Source organism: Hippoglossus hippoglossus, chromosome 16 (genome assembly GCF_009819705.1).
Source record: "Hippoglossus hippoglossus isolate fHipHip1 chromosome 16, fHipHip1.pri, whole genome shotgun sequence".
Classification (NCBI taxonomy): Eukaryota; Metazoa; Chordata; class Actinopteri; order Pleuronectiformes; family Pleuronectidae; genus Hippoglossus; species Hippoglossus hippoglossus.
The window spans coordinates 43,268-56,542 of NC_047166.1; the positions used below are offsets into that span (position 1 = coordinate 43,268).

The 13,275-nt window shown below is 44.6% G+C and overlaps 1 protein-coding gene and 1 long non-coding RNA gene across 7 annotated transcripts in view; one reads left to right on the top strand and one right to left on the bottom strand.

The window, feature by feature from the left end:
- The window catches only part of LOC117777042, a 26,247-nt gene continuing 12,972 nt past the window's right edge, over positions 1-13,275 (top strand). The window contains exon 1 of the long non-coding RNA XR_004616543.1: positions 1-384. This is a non-coding gene — a long non-coding RNA (uncharacterized LOC117777042). The remainder of the gene's footprint in view (positions 385-13,275) is intronic.
- The window catches only part of adam15 (ADAM metallopeptidase domain 15), a 19,345-nt gene continuing 8,062 nt past the window's right edge, over positions 1,993-13,275 (bottom strand). The window contains exons 6-25 of one of the 6 annotated variants that reach the window (XM_034611508.1): positions 11,791-12,058; positions 11,605-11,670; positions 11,074-11,145; positions 10,826-10,995; positions 10,661-10,745; positions 10,415-10,563; positions 10,143-10,320; positions 9,297-9,389; positions 9,022-9,217; positions 8,586-8,694; positions 8,304-8,499; positions 7,946-8,023; positions 7,734-7,845; positions 7,495-7,648; positions 6,812-6,865; positions 6,274-6,376; positions 5,299-5,367; positions 3,733-3,798; positions 2,540-2,700; positions 1,993-2,374 (exon numbers count right to left, since the gene is read on the bottom strand). In XM_034611508.1, the coding sequence (XP_034467399.1) occupies positions 2,308-2,374; positions 2,540-2,700; positions 3,733-3,798; positions 5,299-5,367; positions 6,274-6,376; positions 6,812-6,865; positions 7,495-7,648; positions 7,734-7,845; positions 7,946-8,023; positions 8,304-8,499; positions 8,586-8,694; positions 9,022-9,217; positions 9,297-9,389; positions 10,143-10,320; positions 10,415-10,563; positions 10,661-10,745; positions 10,826-10,995; positions 11,074-11,145; positions 11,605-11,670; positions 11,791-12,058 (2,446 nt within the window). In that variant the 3' untranslated portion in view covers positions 1,993-2,307. Of the gene's footprint in view, positions 2,375-2,539; positions 2,701-3,732; positions 3,799-5,298; positions 5,368-6,205; positions 6,377-6,811; positions 6,866-7,494; positions 7,649-7,733; positions 7,846-7,945; positions 8,024-8,303; positions 8,500-8,585; positions 8,695-9,021; positions 9,218-9,296; positions 9,390-10,142; positions 10,321-10,414; positions 10,564-10,660; positions 10,746-10,825; positions 10,996-11,073; positions 11,146-11,604; positions 11,671-11,790; positions 12,059-13,275 lie in introns of those variants that run through there. The other 5 variants (XM_034611511.1, XR_004616542.1, XM_034611507.1 and 2 more) reach the window with 5 other exon arrangements.

The following is a 13,275-nucleotide window of genomic DNA, read 5'->3' on the forward strand; positions in this document are numbered from 1 at the left end:
AGCAGAGATGATGTAGAAACTGTTTTTATTGAGCAAGAACACCAGCTGATAAATCAATCGATCAATCTGAATGATTTAAGGATCGTTGGGTGAAAACATTCGGTCCTGCAGCGGTTTGATAAATTCTACAATGTACATGTTGCTGTGTGTCTGTGTGTTAACTCAAGCTTAACTCAAGTTAAACTTAACTGAAGTCAAACTGAAGTTAAACTGAAGCTGAACAGAAATAAATTGAAATTAAACTTAAGTTTATCGATCATTCTGCAGCTTTTTGATTTTATAACATGTCGATGTTCGAATTTCGGTTTGTGTATAAAACTAAATAAAGTGTAAATAAAAATATATAATATATATTTACATAACATTAGGACGACAAACTGATGAGTCATCGATTCTGACGGAAGCTACACTGAAAACATTGTTTTATAGAACAAAATCAGTTTGTGTTGGTTTCAAGTCACAAACAGTTTGAAGGAAGTAAAATTCCACACATCCTTTTTCAAAATAATAGTTTTACATCCACACTTTACTCATCTAGCTCATCTTTGGCATGACGTCACGAACAGCTGATGCAGCGTACGTTCTCTTGCAGGATAGAAAAATAAAAACATGATCCAGCTCAGCCAATCAGAGCAAGGGAACCCAGGTAGAACCGGTGACTTCGGTTAAGGCTTCAGTTCATTTTGAGCCAGATCACGTCCAGAAAACATTGTTGGTCAGATGATTCTCTGTCAGATCGGCGAAGGCAGTAAAAGTTGATTCCAGTCGTCAGTGGGTGAGAAGGCAGAGCACAAAAAAGATATTAAAGGTCGAAAGACTTTCGCTGCGACGGAGCATCATGGCCAAGAGTTTAAAGGGGACATAGCATGCCCATTTGACCACAAGTTGATATGGTTCCTTGGGGTCTTAATGAAATGTCTGTAACATACTTTGGTCAAAATACCACAAGGATCATTTCAAACAGCTTTTTACCCTGTATAAAACAGCCCTCCACAGAGTGACCTGTTTTGAGTGCCTGTTCCTTTAAATGCTAATGAGCCAGCTCCCCCCTCCCCCCCCATGATTTTAAACGATATAAATTACATATTTTATATGATGTAAATTATCAAATATGCATCCCATACTTTGTATTCCCCTTCTGTTGTCCTGGAGTTTTAATTTTCCCAATCACATAATTAAATGTCCCCCTCTGCCCCCCCACTACAAGCACACAAGCAGACAGACAGAGAGAGAAAGAGAGGGGGGGGGGGCTATGAAGACCATCATTTACCCCCGAACCCCGACATTCAACGGGTACAACAACAAGCGGAGACCCTAACCCAAGGCCATGTAGGGAGACTTCCAGTTCCTTGTTACGACACAAAACCCAGGAAGCTCAATCGAGTCGCTCAAGCATGACGTTTCTGACTTAGAGGAACTATAACAAAACGCATACCCACATTAACGTGTAGAAGCACTAACAAAGTGGAATTTGCATGCTATGTCCCCTTTAAAAAAAGTCTAAATATAATTGAAATATAAAACAAGAGAAATATTTTATCAAAAAGTTAAAACATTTCAAAAAGACAGTTTTGACATATTGTCAGGTTGTTAGATTCTATCAATAAAGTCTAAAATTGTACTAGTTACTGAAAACTTTTTACTCAAATATTCGTTTGTTCCTTGTCCTTTATTCTGAAAATATTTCAACTTAACTGACAAATAATTTGAACTTTTTTCTCTGAATTTTTCGTTTCTCAAATAATGAAAATTTAAAGATTTTTCTCAGTCTCAGCTTTTTAGTTTTAATTCATCCCCCAATGTTTAAACATCAGTTTGATGAAGGTTTAGTAGAAGAAGACGAACAATGTCGTGTTTGTTGCACTAACAAATAAAATCCTCTACTTTTTGTTATTTAACTAAAAACGTTTTTTGTTTAAAAAAAATATCTGTCATTTTCACAGGAACCTCCTTGGGGTCCTGCAGAGGGCGCTGCACCACAGTTTGGGAACTACTCTGTAAATCAGTCTTTACTCACAGGTTTGATTCCTGGGTCCTCAAGCAAGGCAATCAACCCCCTGAGCCTCCAGGGGACGCTGTTTTCTGACACCAGGACACTTTTGACACACCCACTGTGGGTCAAAGGTCGCAAGATTGATTCCTGAGTGTCCACTGCTGAGGTGGTGTTGAGCAAGGCACTAACATGTACAGACAGTTTCTGTGAGTTCATGAAGGATTTAAATGAGAAATCCAATGATGATGATGGAAAAGTCTTCATCATCATTGTCTTTGTCATCCTCAGGTCCGGAGGAGACGCAACCATCGAGCTCAAAGCGGCGACGAGGACTCGACTTTCTGAGGGATGGTGGGTCGGCTGGGAGGAGCAGGAGGTCGTCTGCACAGAAACAAACATGAATGTCTCAGTTTTACGCTTCACCTTAATTTTTTTTCTTTGTTCTATTGTAATTTGTAAATTTTTCTGTTAGAACCGACATCACCTAACCCGACATCACCCCAACCCTACATCTCACAAATAAAATTAAATATCAAAGAGTCGAACCTTTTGGAAAACCCTGTAGGTGCGACGGTGCTGTGCGGTCGGAGTTTGGTGTTGGAGGTGCAGGCAGCGGGTTGAGGTGGGAGAGGGGGAAGGTGGGGATGGGATGGTGGCGCCAGGGGGCGGGGCTTCTTTGGCACGATAGGTTTGAGTGGAAGAGGAACCTGAAGAGAGAAAATTGACATCATCAGGAAAGAGAAAATGATTTTGATCTTTTTGTAACTTCAACGTTAAAATGTGAAACTACCGAGCTTATTTATTGATCATTTATTTCACCGACGTCATGAACAGCTAATGCATCGTACGTTCTCTGGCGCCTTCGAAAAATAAAAACATGATCCAGCTCAGCCAATCACAGCAAGGGAACCCAGGTAGAACCGGTGACTTCGGTTAAGGCTTCTTTTCATTTTTAGCCAGATCATGTCCAGAAAAAATTGTTGGTCAGATGATTCTCTGTCAGATCGGCAAAGTCAGCAAAAGTTTATTCCAGCCGTCAGTGGGTGAGAAGGCGGAGCACAAAAAAGATTTTAAAGGTCGAAAGACTTTCGCTGCGACAGAATAAAGTCAGAAAATTTCATGAATGAAGTTACTGAAAACTTTTTTCTCAAATATGGGATTGTTCCTCGTCCTTTATTCTCAAAATATTTTCACTTTATTCAGAAAATCTTTCGACCTTAATGACAAATAATTGAAATATAAATTTAGTTTTCTCAAATATTGAAAATTTTCATTTTTTGGGTAATTCATCCCCCAACGTTTAAACGTGAGAATCAAAGTTCTTCTAGACTCGCACTTCCTCCAACTATTTCAAAATCTTTCAAATTAAAACCCTCATGAACTTTTAATGTGAAACATTTGAAGGAAGGGTGTAGTTTACCCCAGACTCTACGATTAATTATTTTCCTTATCGTTTGAACACTGCCAGTTTATTGCTTTCAGTCTGAGAACACTGATTATTGCTTTCAGTCTGAGGTGAAAACTTAAAACATCTAGTTTTGATATAAAAAAGATCTCCGACGTTTCAGAAATATTCCTGATGTTCCCGAACGCCTCACGTCTCAAACCACATCTCGCCACCAGGTCCCAGTAATCACAGTGATTACTTCAGTCAGAGCTACACGTTAACATGATCTTTCTACACACTACACACATGGCAGCTACACGCTAAGAGCCAGCAGGTGGGATGGGGGGTCTACCTGTCCAGGTGTGACGGGGTCAGGGGGGAGTGGCTTGTTGGGTGGAGCTGGTCGACCCACCAGCTGCTGCAGGTTAGTGAGAAGGAGGAAAGAGAAAAGTGAAGCGACAGAAAGACGACGAGTTGAATAATGTTCAAAGGTCAGAGGGGAAAACGATGAATGAAACAAAACGTCTGAATCACAGGATTTAATGAAGCAGTAGAATAAAGGAGAAAAAACCCAAACACACAAACATGAAAAACTTCACGTCGTTTCCGTCTGCAGCATTTCAAACAAGCAAACGGGACAAGCCGCTGACAAGCAAACGGGACAAGCCCCAAATGAAAGCACGTGTCGGTGAAGGCCTCCACTTTCTAATATCAAGGCTGTTTTTTTTCATAAACCTTAGTTTTTCACCTGTGTTGAACGTTTAGTGAGAACGTCGGGTTTCAAAACGAGGCGTCATATTAGACACATGACACACTAGGGCTGCATGATATTAGGAAAACATGCGATAACGTTGAATGTTGTGATGACGATATGATTTGCGATGAATAAACAAATGTATAAAAGTATTCAAAGTATAAAGTGTTAAAGTCTTTCTGCTTCGGTTTCACTGCTATAGACCTCATACAGTCAGTGGTCTATACAGACACTGAAATAAATGAAAATCATTATTTCCATTCCAACAACATGGTTTAATTGAAAAAATTCCACCTGGTTACAGACACCATGGACAGCTCCACAGCCAGAGGGAGAGGACACAGCCCGGCCACAGGCCACCAAGTCTGGGGCAGACACCAGGGAACCGTACACAACTCCACCAGGTCCACTGACTGTGATCAGTCCTTACATACAACTTTGTACCATGAAAAGTTATATTTTTCAGTATTTAGTGGCTCTGTCAGTAATTTACTGCTCCTCTCTGTCTCTATCTTTAACACCATCTCTTCTAGTTCTACATTCATTTACTAAGTTTACAGATGTAACTGTAGCTGAGTCTGAGAGAGAGAGCAGCAGAGTCAGTGTGTGTGTGCGTTACTTTCCCCTCAGTTTCAAGGACTATAATAAAGAAGCTACTCATTCTTTTATACAATCAACTGTGTAAAGGGTAAATTTGCAGGTTGCTGTTTAAACAGTCGAAGAAGAAGAGTTGTCTCGACCTCCGACCAACACGAGTGGAGCGCCGGATCATTTTAACTCCTGTCGACCAACAAGCTGCCGTTCGTTCGCCTCGAACCAGAGAATCGCACCAATCAGACACATTACAGTTTGTCTCCATCATGAACAGTTCAGACAGTTGAACGCATTTGCGTCGTATCAAGTAAATTATTCTATGGTTTTCGTTTATTAATGATGATAATTGATTGTGATGAATTGATTAATATCCTCTAATCTTTCCTGTGTTTTTACTTGACTGAAACGTCCTAAAAATATTTTTCTTTCTGTAAAACACGTTGTTCACACTGTTCCTGATTCAGATGACGACAACAACACAAACTGCTCACACACTCTGACCCGTTAGCAAGAGCAACATGCTAACACGCTGACGTTAACACACATGCAGGGGAGTTCAGGTGAGGTTACCTGCGGCAGGGAGTTTAGGGTGGGGTCAGGGGGGAGTGGCTTAGTGGGAGGAGCAGGTCTGTCATGAACCTGATTGGAGAGAAAACAGGAAGCAGAGTGACAGCTGAAACATGCAGAGCAGATATCAAAGGTCAAACAAGCAGGTGTGTTATTATAAGCAGGAAGAAAAAAACATCTCCACTTCTTGAGTCCACAAAACACTTCTGGAGTTTCAGGGGTAAACAGCATTGCAGCCAAATCCAACACAACTGAAGTAACTGACGGATTCTTCAAATGTAAAAAAACTACAGAAAAAAAACACAACATGCCTCCATTCTGCTCCTGTGGTGTCATCAAGTGTCCGGAAGCCCCGACATTCATATTCAACTAGAAACGGCGTCATTTACCCCAAGTTTTCAGCCTTAATGTCTGTGTAATCCTCCTCAGAGCCACGTTCACGTTTGCACGCACACCAGCTGTCACACAAGGGTACGCACGGGGTGCGCGGTAGCATCACTAGTTCCGGTAGCATAGCTGCAGTTACAGCTGTGTATCGCTGATGTCATCACGTGACCCTTGGGCGAGAGCAAAGAGGTGCGAGCTTGTGCAGTGTGTGCGCGCACAAACATGAACTACAGGCAGGAGGATAACAGCAGACTTTTAGGCTAAAAACTTGGTGTAACTGACCTCGTTTCTAGTTGAATATAAATGTCGGGGCTTCCAGACACTTGATGACACCACAGGAGCAGAATGGAGGCATGTTATGTTTTTTTACATTTGAAGAATCCGTCACCAGTTACTTCAGTTGTGTTGGATTTGGCTGCAATGCTGTTTACCCCTGAAACTCCACACACACACACACACACACACACACACACACACACACACACACACACACACACACACACACACACACACACACACACACACACACACAAAATGTGTTCTTCCTTCATCCAGGGACTGGGTTAGCGTTTGTGAGGTTGCTTTGGTTACCTCTTTGTGGGGCGGCGTCATTGGGATGTCGGCCTGTGGGTTCAGGTGGTATCTCAGCGGTTGGACCTGATCGCCGTCGTCCACTCGCTCCATCGTCTGAGTTCTGGAGAACAATAACAGTCTGGAAATTATTTATAGCTTCGCCCAGAGGCTGGCGTGAGACCTGAGATGAACCTACTGTTGTTACAGTTTAATTTTAGTCGACTGGTTTAGGACGAGGGTTTACAAATTCTGAAGGATCACAGAGCTGTAGGGGGGGTAAATAAATACAAACTAAGCCATCCTGTCCAACAAACACTTAAAGCTGCACCTGAAAACTGTTAAATATTCAGACTTTATAAACCAGAATGCTCTCTGCTGTTTCGGTCCAGAAAGAAACTGTATCATCACTTTAAACCAGGAGAAAAAAACTCAGTGAGACGTGGATCAGTGCAGCTTTAAGTCCTGAAGTGGTGTGATGGGGTCTGAAGGGGCGTCAGTGAGGTGACATTAAAGACAGGGTCGACCACAGACCAGGACCCGACACGTACACAAGTACCTGGAGATGTGGATATGGTCAAACTCCAAGTCCCACATCTCACTGTGAGTAACACTGCATTGTGGGTAAGAAAACACCAGAATCAGACTGAAGACAAGTTTGGAGACGAGTTATCAAGCAAGTCTCTTTTCTCAAGAATAAAGTTGTTATTTTATAACTAGATGGATTTTATTAGACATTTAAAAAATAATGAATAAAGACAGATTATCAAGTAAATATAAACACAATCTTTATGTGATAATAACATGTACACCATGTTTTTAGTCTGAATTACCTCTGATATCCTCCTCCGGACATTTAGGCTAAAAACTTGGTGTAAATGACCTCGTTTCTAGTTGAATATGAAAGTCGGGACTTGTGGACACTTGACACCAAAGGAGCAGATATGGAGACATGTTATTTTTACTTCTGAAGCTTTGGTCACGAGTTACTTCAGTCGTATTGGATTCTGCTGCAACACTGTTTACCCCTGAAACTCCAGAGGTGTTTTGTGGACTCAAACACTTCACCCCCCTCCATCATAGTGATGAGTAGATGATGAGTGAATTTTCATTTCTCAGTGAACTAGCCCTTTAATAATTTATTTTATTCATCATTTTATTTAGAAATACATTCACAATAACAATAATAATATGTTCTCTCCCTCCCTCTAACACACACACACACAAACTGGTGTGTATTACCGGTTGTGTTGTCGAGCTTTGCGAAACGGGCTGTTTGGTCCAACACAGAGAAGACTCCGACGCACACGAGGGAAGCGAAGAGCGAGGAAGAGGAGGAGCACTGGCAGGATGAAGAGGAAGACAACGAGCAGGGCGACTCTGACCGGGTCCGACTCTGAACACACACAAATACACAAAGGGGCGGGGTTAACTGAGTCAGGGATAACATGGTTGTCAGTTTTAAAGGTCCGTATTTTAACCTGCTGCAGCTGAGGCCGGGCCGCTGTCCACGCTGCCGCCATGACCGGAGTGCCTGCAGTCAGGTGGAGCCCAGCCCACATCACAGTGACAGTTATTATTACTGTTACACACCTGAAACACACACATGCAGCAGGTTACACTGACCCACATTCTTTTTACAGGTTCGTCAGGTGAGTGAAGTGTCAAATCTGTCGAGTCGTCCCTCACTCACCCCATGACCGTTACATTTCCTGCGACAGTCGTCAACGCCGAACACGGACACGTCCTGACACTTTTGGTTCAAACAGGCCTGAAAGAAAAAAAACAATACAAACATTTAAATGTCTGAGATGACATTTTTTTATATTAAAATATAATTGTGACTGTGTGTATCTCTGCTGACTCTTACTTTTCCTCTAATTTAAATTATCATTCATTTCACATCACGTGATGTTAGAGAATGTGACAAAAATAGATGTTTTTGTTTTACGTTACCGAGAAAAATGTTTTAATCTTCGTGAAACCTGAACCCCTCTTTTTTATTTCCTGCTGCCTTATCTCATCCAGACCTGCTGGGGGCACTGGCTGACCTTTCCGAGTCCGCAGGCGGTGCCCTGGGCCACAGTGGCGGGGTCGGACACGTCGTCTCCCAGGTGGAAGAAGGTTCCTCTGCAGATGAGGTCACTGACGTTGAAGCGGACAGTGGTGGTGAGGATCTCTGCGTTGGTGCCCAGCAGGGGTCGCTCTCTCCCGCCCTGACACTGAATCCGTCCGCAGTGAACGTCACTGAACATGAGGGGGTGTGTTACTGCAGAACTCTCTGAGTACTCTGAAAACTTTGTGTGTTTACAGTGTGTACTGTGTGCACTCACGAGTTTCCACAGGGGACGTAGGATCTGTTGTTCAGCTGACCACAGTTCCCATGTTTGTTTCCTTGTTTATTGACAGATGAGAAGCAGACGGCCGGAGCACTGGTGGCGTCTGAGGACGGACACACAACAAAACCTGGTTTAACATCACTGTAAACTAACTGAACCAGTATAAACTAGTTTAACATCACTGTAAACTAACTGGACCAGTTTAAACTAGTTTAACATCACTGTAAACTAACTGGACCAGTTTAAACTGGTTTAACATCACTGTAAACAAACTGGATCACTGTAAACATCTATAAACCAATTTGGGATCAGTATAAACTAGTTTAAACTGTGAACAGATTTTGGTACAGACTGGTTTTGAACAGGGTTAGGGTTAGGGGTTAGGACACTATAAACTGGTTTTGTCTTAAGAAGTAAACCAGTTTCTTACTGGGTCCCCACAGCGTCTGACACTGGGTGTTCATGCTGGCACATACTCCTCCGTAGCAGTAGGAGGCGCCGTCCTCGCAGAGCTCTCCGTTCTGCAGGAAGACATTGGGTGGACAGTGGGGGGAGGAGCCGGTGCAGAACTCAGGGAGGTCACATTCTCCAATCGGCTCGCGACACACCGAGCCCGCTGCCCGCAGCTTAGGAGGGAGGGGCTAAGAGTCATGTACTGATGTGAGCGACAAAGATGGCGTCTGTGAGCGAGTGGTCGAATCTTACTTTACAGTTGTGACAACAGATTCCGTCAGAAGAACACTGAGCTCCAGGAAGCAGCTGACACGTGGAGGCGTTACAGCAGGGGTCATCACACTCCTGACCAATCAGAGCATAGCATCAACAGGGAGAAGTCAGACAGACAGGTGAGTAGGCAGACAGGTGAGCAGACAGACAGGTGAGCAGACAGACAGGTGAGTCAGACAGACAGGTGAGCAGGCAGACAGGCAGACAGGTGAGCAGGCAGACAGGTGAGTCAGACAGACAGGTGAGCAGGCAGACAGGTGAGTCAGGCAGACAGGTGAGCAGGCAGACAGGTGAGCAGGCAGACAGGTGAGTCAGACAGACAGGTGAGCAGGCAGACAGGTGAGTCAAACAGACAGGTGAGCAGGCAGACAGGTGAGCAGGCAGACAGGTGAGCAGACAGCCAGGTGAGCAGGCAGACAGGTGAGTCAGAGAGACAGGTGAGTCAGACAGACCGGTGAGCAGGCAGACAGGTGAGGCAGACAGACAGGTGAGTCAAACAGACCGGTGAGCAGGCAGACAGGTGAGGCAGACAGACAGGTGAGGCACACAGACAGGTGAGTCAGAGAGACAGGTGAGTCAGAGAGACAAGTGAGTCAGACAGACAGGTGAGCAGGCAGACAGGTGAGCAGACAGACAGGTGAGTCAGGCAGACAAGTGAGTCAGACAGACAAGTGAGTCAGACAGACAGGTGAGCAGACAGACAGGTGCGCAGACAGACAGGTGAGGCACACAGACAGGTGAGTCAGAGAGACAAGTGAGTCAGACAGACAGGTGAGCAGACAGACAAGTGAGTCAGACAGACAGGTGAGGCAGACAGACAGGTACCTCCAGCAGGCCACAGTCACACTCCTCTCCTCGCTCCAAGTACAGGTTTCCACAGCGAGGTCCTCCCAGCAGGAGGTCGGGCTGCGGCACGTTGAACAGACACATCCCTCCTCCGTGCAGCAGACTGACGGACAGATCTGCGGCGCTGCAGCTGCTGAACTGCTGACCTGGCATGAACCTGACGGGTTGACAACGCAATGACAAGTTCAGAGAGCGGGAAACGGCCGCTCGCCAAACCCACACTGACCCCAGTTAAAATATCTGGTGCTGACCCAGTCGACGGCTCCATGATGCATCCTCCTAGACGCGGCTCATTCTGGCAGGAGCAGCGGCGTTCGGCCGTGTCGTGGCTCATCCCCAAATTGTGACCAAGCTCATGCGCCACAGTGGAGGCCACGCCCAACACGCTGACCAGGTGATCCTGAGACAGATTCAGAGAAAAGTTTTTGTATGTAATCGGACTCTGAGGTGCAGGATCAGTCGGTTACCTGTCGCCATGGTGAACAGCTGAAACTCACCACGTTAACCCCACCAGACCTGTCTCTGGAGCACATGGACGACTGGGACGCCATCCCCACTGTGGTGCCGTCAAATGACCCTCCCCTGCACAATAAAACGAAACGTTACTAGTGATGATTACGACAGGACTGACGCTTATATTTTGGTAACTGTTCCTGTCATACATGACGAGCTGGGCGTTGTCATGGCGAAGGCGTGGCAGCAGCTCTCTGGTTCTCCACTCCAGGAAGTTGTTGAGTGTGTCCGTAGGACTCTTCTCCACCTGGATCTTGTCTCGGTCGCTCCAGATCTCCAGACCGGTCAAAGCCACCCGCACGTTCAGAGGACGGTAGAACTGAAGGAGAAGAGAGAGCGTCTGGTTTCCTCTGGTTCAGTGACGAGCAGGTCAGAGGTCAAAGATCAGAGGTCTTACCCAGTCCACCTGGTTGGCCACGTCCAGCATGCGGTAGATGATGGTGTTGTTGTTCTTCTGATAATTCATGAACTGAGAGGAGCAGATGAGACAATCATGTGACGCATCAGTTTAAACACAGTGATCTACCATCACTGCTGCCACTTAGTGTTGAAAAGATGTTACTGCAGGTAAACAGATTTTCTTATTTTCATTTTTTATTTTTACTCTGATTAATTCAGAGGAAACCAATCAGATTTGTTTACAGAAAACCTTCAGATAACTTTCCTCTGACGTGTCATATATTCATCTCTTAACTGAAGCTACATGACGTCACACTGACACGCTGCCCTCAGAAGTGCATGGGTTCAACGTTAAGGTGTAACGTGTTTGCTGATGTTTTCAGGAAGCTCATTTTGTAATTTTAGTCATATAGATTTTCATCTTCTCTCTCTGTCATTATGTCTTTGTGTTTCCTAAAGTTCAGTAAGTTTGAACAATCACACACACATCCACACACAGACCCACACACACACTCCCACCCAAACTGACCTCCTGGTGATCAGCCACCAGCACAAGCTCGATGTATTTGGTCTCTGACAAGATGTCTCTCTTTTTCTGCAGACAGAGGAAAGAAGATAGAACAAGCTTCAGCAACAGCACGTGAAGCTCTGTGATTGGCTGTTTCTCAGTGAAATGCAGTCTCATTTTTTTATTATTTTGGGGTGTCTATCTCACCCTGTGTGTGTGAGTGAAGCTGTGGATCGGGGGTAAAGCGGTGTGTGACACCACGCAGCCTCCAGCAACATCGCCCTCCAGAGGACTAGTGGAGAACAATAGATGGACTCCTTCTTCACCTCCTTCTCCACCTCCACTTCCTTCACTGCCATCTCCTCCACTCTCCCCTCCTCCCCCCTCCTCCTCCCCCTGCTGGCGGGGGTGATGGTGGTCGTCCTCCTGGGGCTGCAGCTCGAAGCTCAGCGTGGAGTTGATAGCGATGACGCCTCTGCAGGAGGAATCAGGTGATGTGTTCAGGTACCAACATATGTTTGTAAGTCATCTGAAATATTCTGCTCATGGCTGAGACGTGATATAAAATATACATCACATCAGAAACACCTGACTTCACTGTTTGTTTTCACCTTCATCTGAGTTTAACACCTGGACTGTACCTGCAGGTTCATGACATCACAACTAGTCTGCAGCCAATCAGCTACTGATGCAGACAAACATTTAAAATGTCATCTGCCTCTGATTCAACTGTCGTTGTGTGTGTTCGTAAAGTCTAAATCAGCTCCTTTTCTAAGCACTATTGCCTTTTTTTTATATTTACGTGGGTGTGTCCAGGTGAAAAAGAGGTTGTGTCACTTTAAATGTTGCTGTTGCAAAGAATTGTGGGAAGGGATTTTTCCTTTCCTTTCAAAAATGATGGTCTGATGTTTCCTATGCTAAAGGAGACAAGTTAGGAAGCATTGAAGCTCCTTTCCTCAACATTTAGAGAATTCAAACAGGCCCTGAAATACCTGAAAGAGAGAGAGAACTCTACAATTCCTGAGGTGACTCGTTTTAAAGTCAGACGGAATTTCAGCTTTGTCATGCGTCGTCTGTCATGCAGTGTACAGGAGCAATGTGATGTGTCCAGCTCCACAATCACGACCAGCGTAAGATGGCAGCGTTTGTATCTGAGATATTTTTGTTTCATTTCTGGAGGAAGTGGAGAAATGTCGTCCATCTTTATTTACAGTAGTTGATCATCTTTATATTCTCCTCATATCACAAACAGAGAGAAACGTCTACTCATGGTGAACAAACGTTTCTATTGACATAATGAAAGAAAATAAACGTCCACTTCTCCTGTGACAATAACCAGATGGGTCCAGAGGAGCCGATGGGTACGAACAGTGTGAGAACATAAATGGTGGGTTATGTTTTTTTACTCGTTCAGTTTGAGTTCAACAACAACATTTCTAAGATGTTCAGAGTGTGAGCAGCTTTAGATGTGATAAAATAGTTTTTCTTCTTTTTTTAAATCCAGAACACAGTGGTTTGTGTCTCTGAGTCTCTGGAGCTCGACCCTGAAAACCCAAAACTGGACCAGGTCTCTTCACGTGAGCTGTTGGGTAAACCCCACTAATCCTGCTGCAGAGGTCAGAGGTCGCACACATTTATCCAGATCAGTTTAACCTGCAGAGAAACGCTCATGTCGTCACTCACATTTTGTGC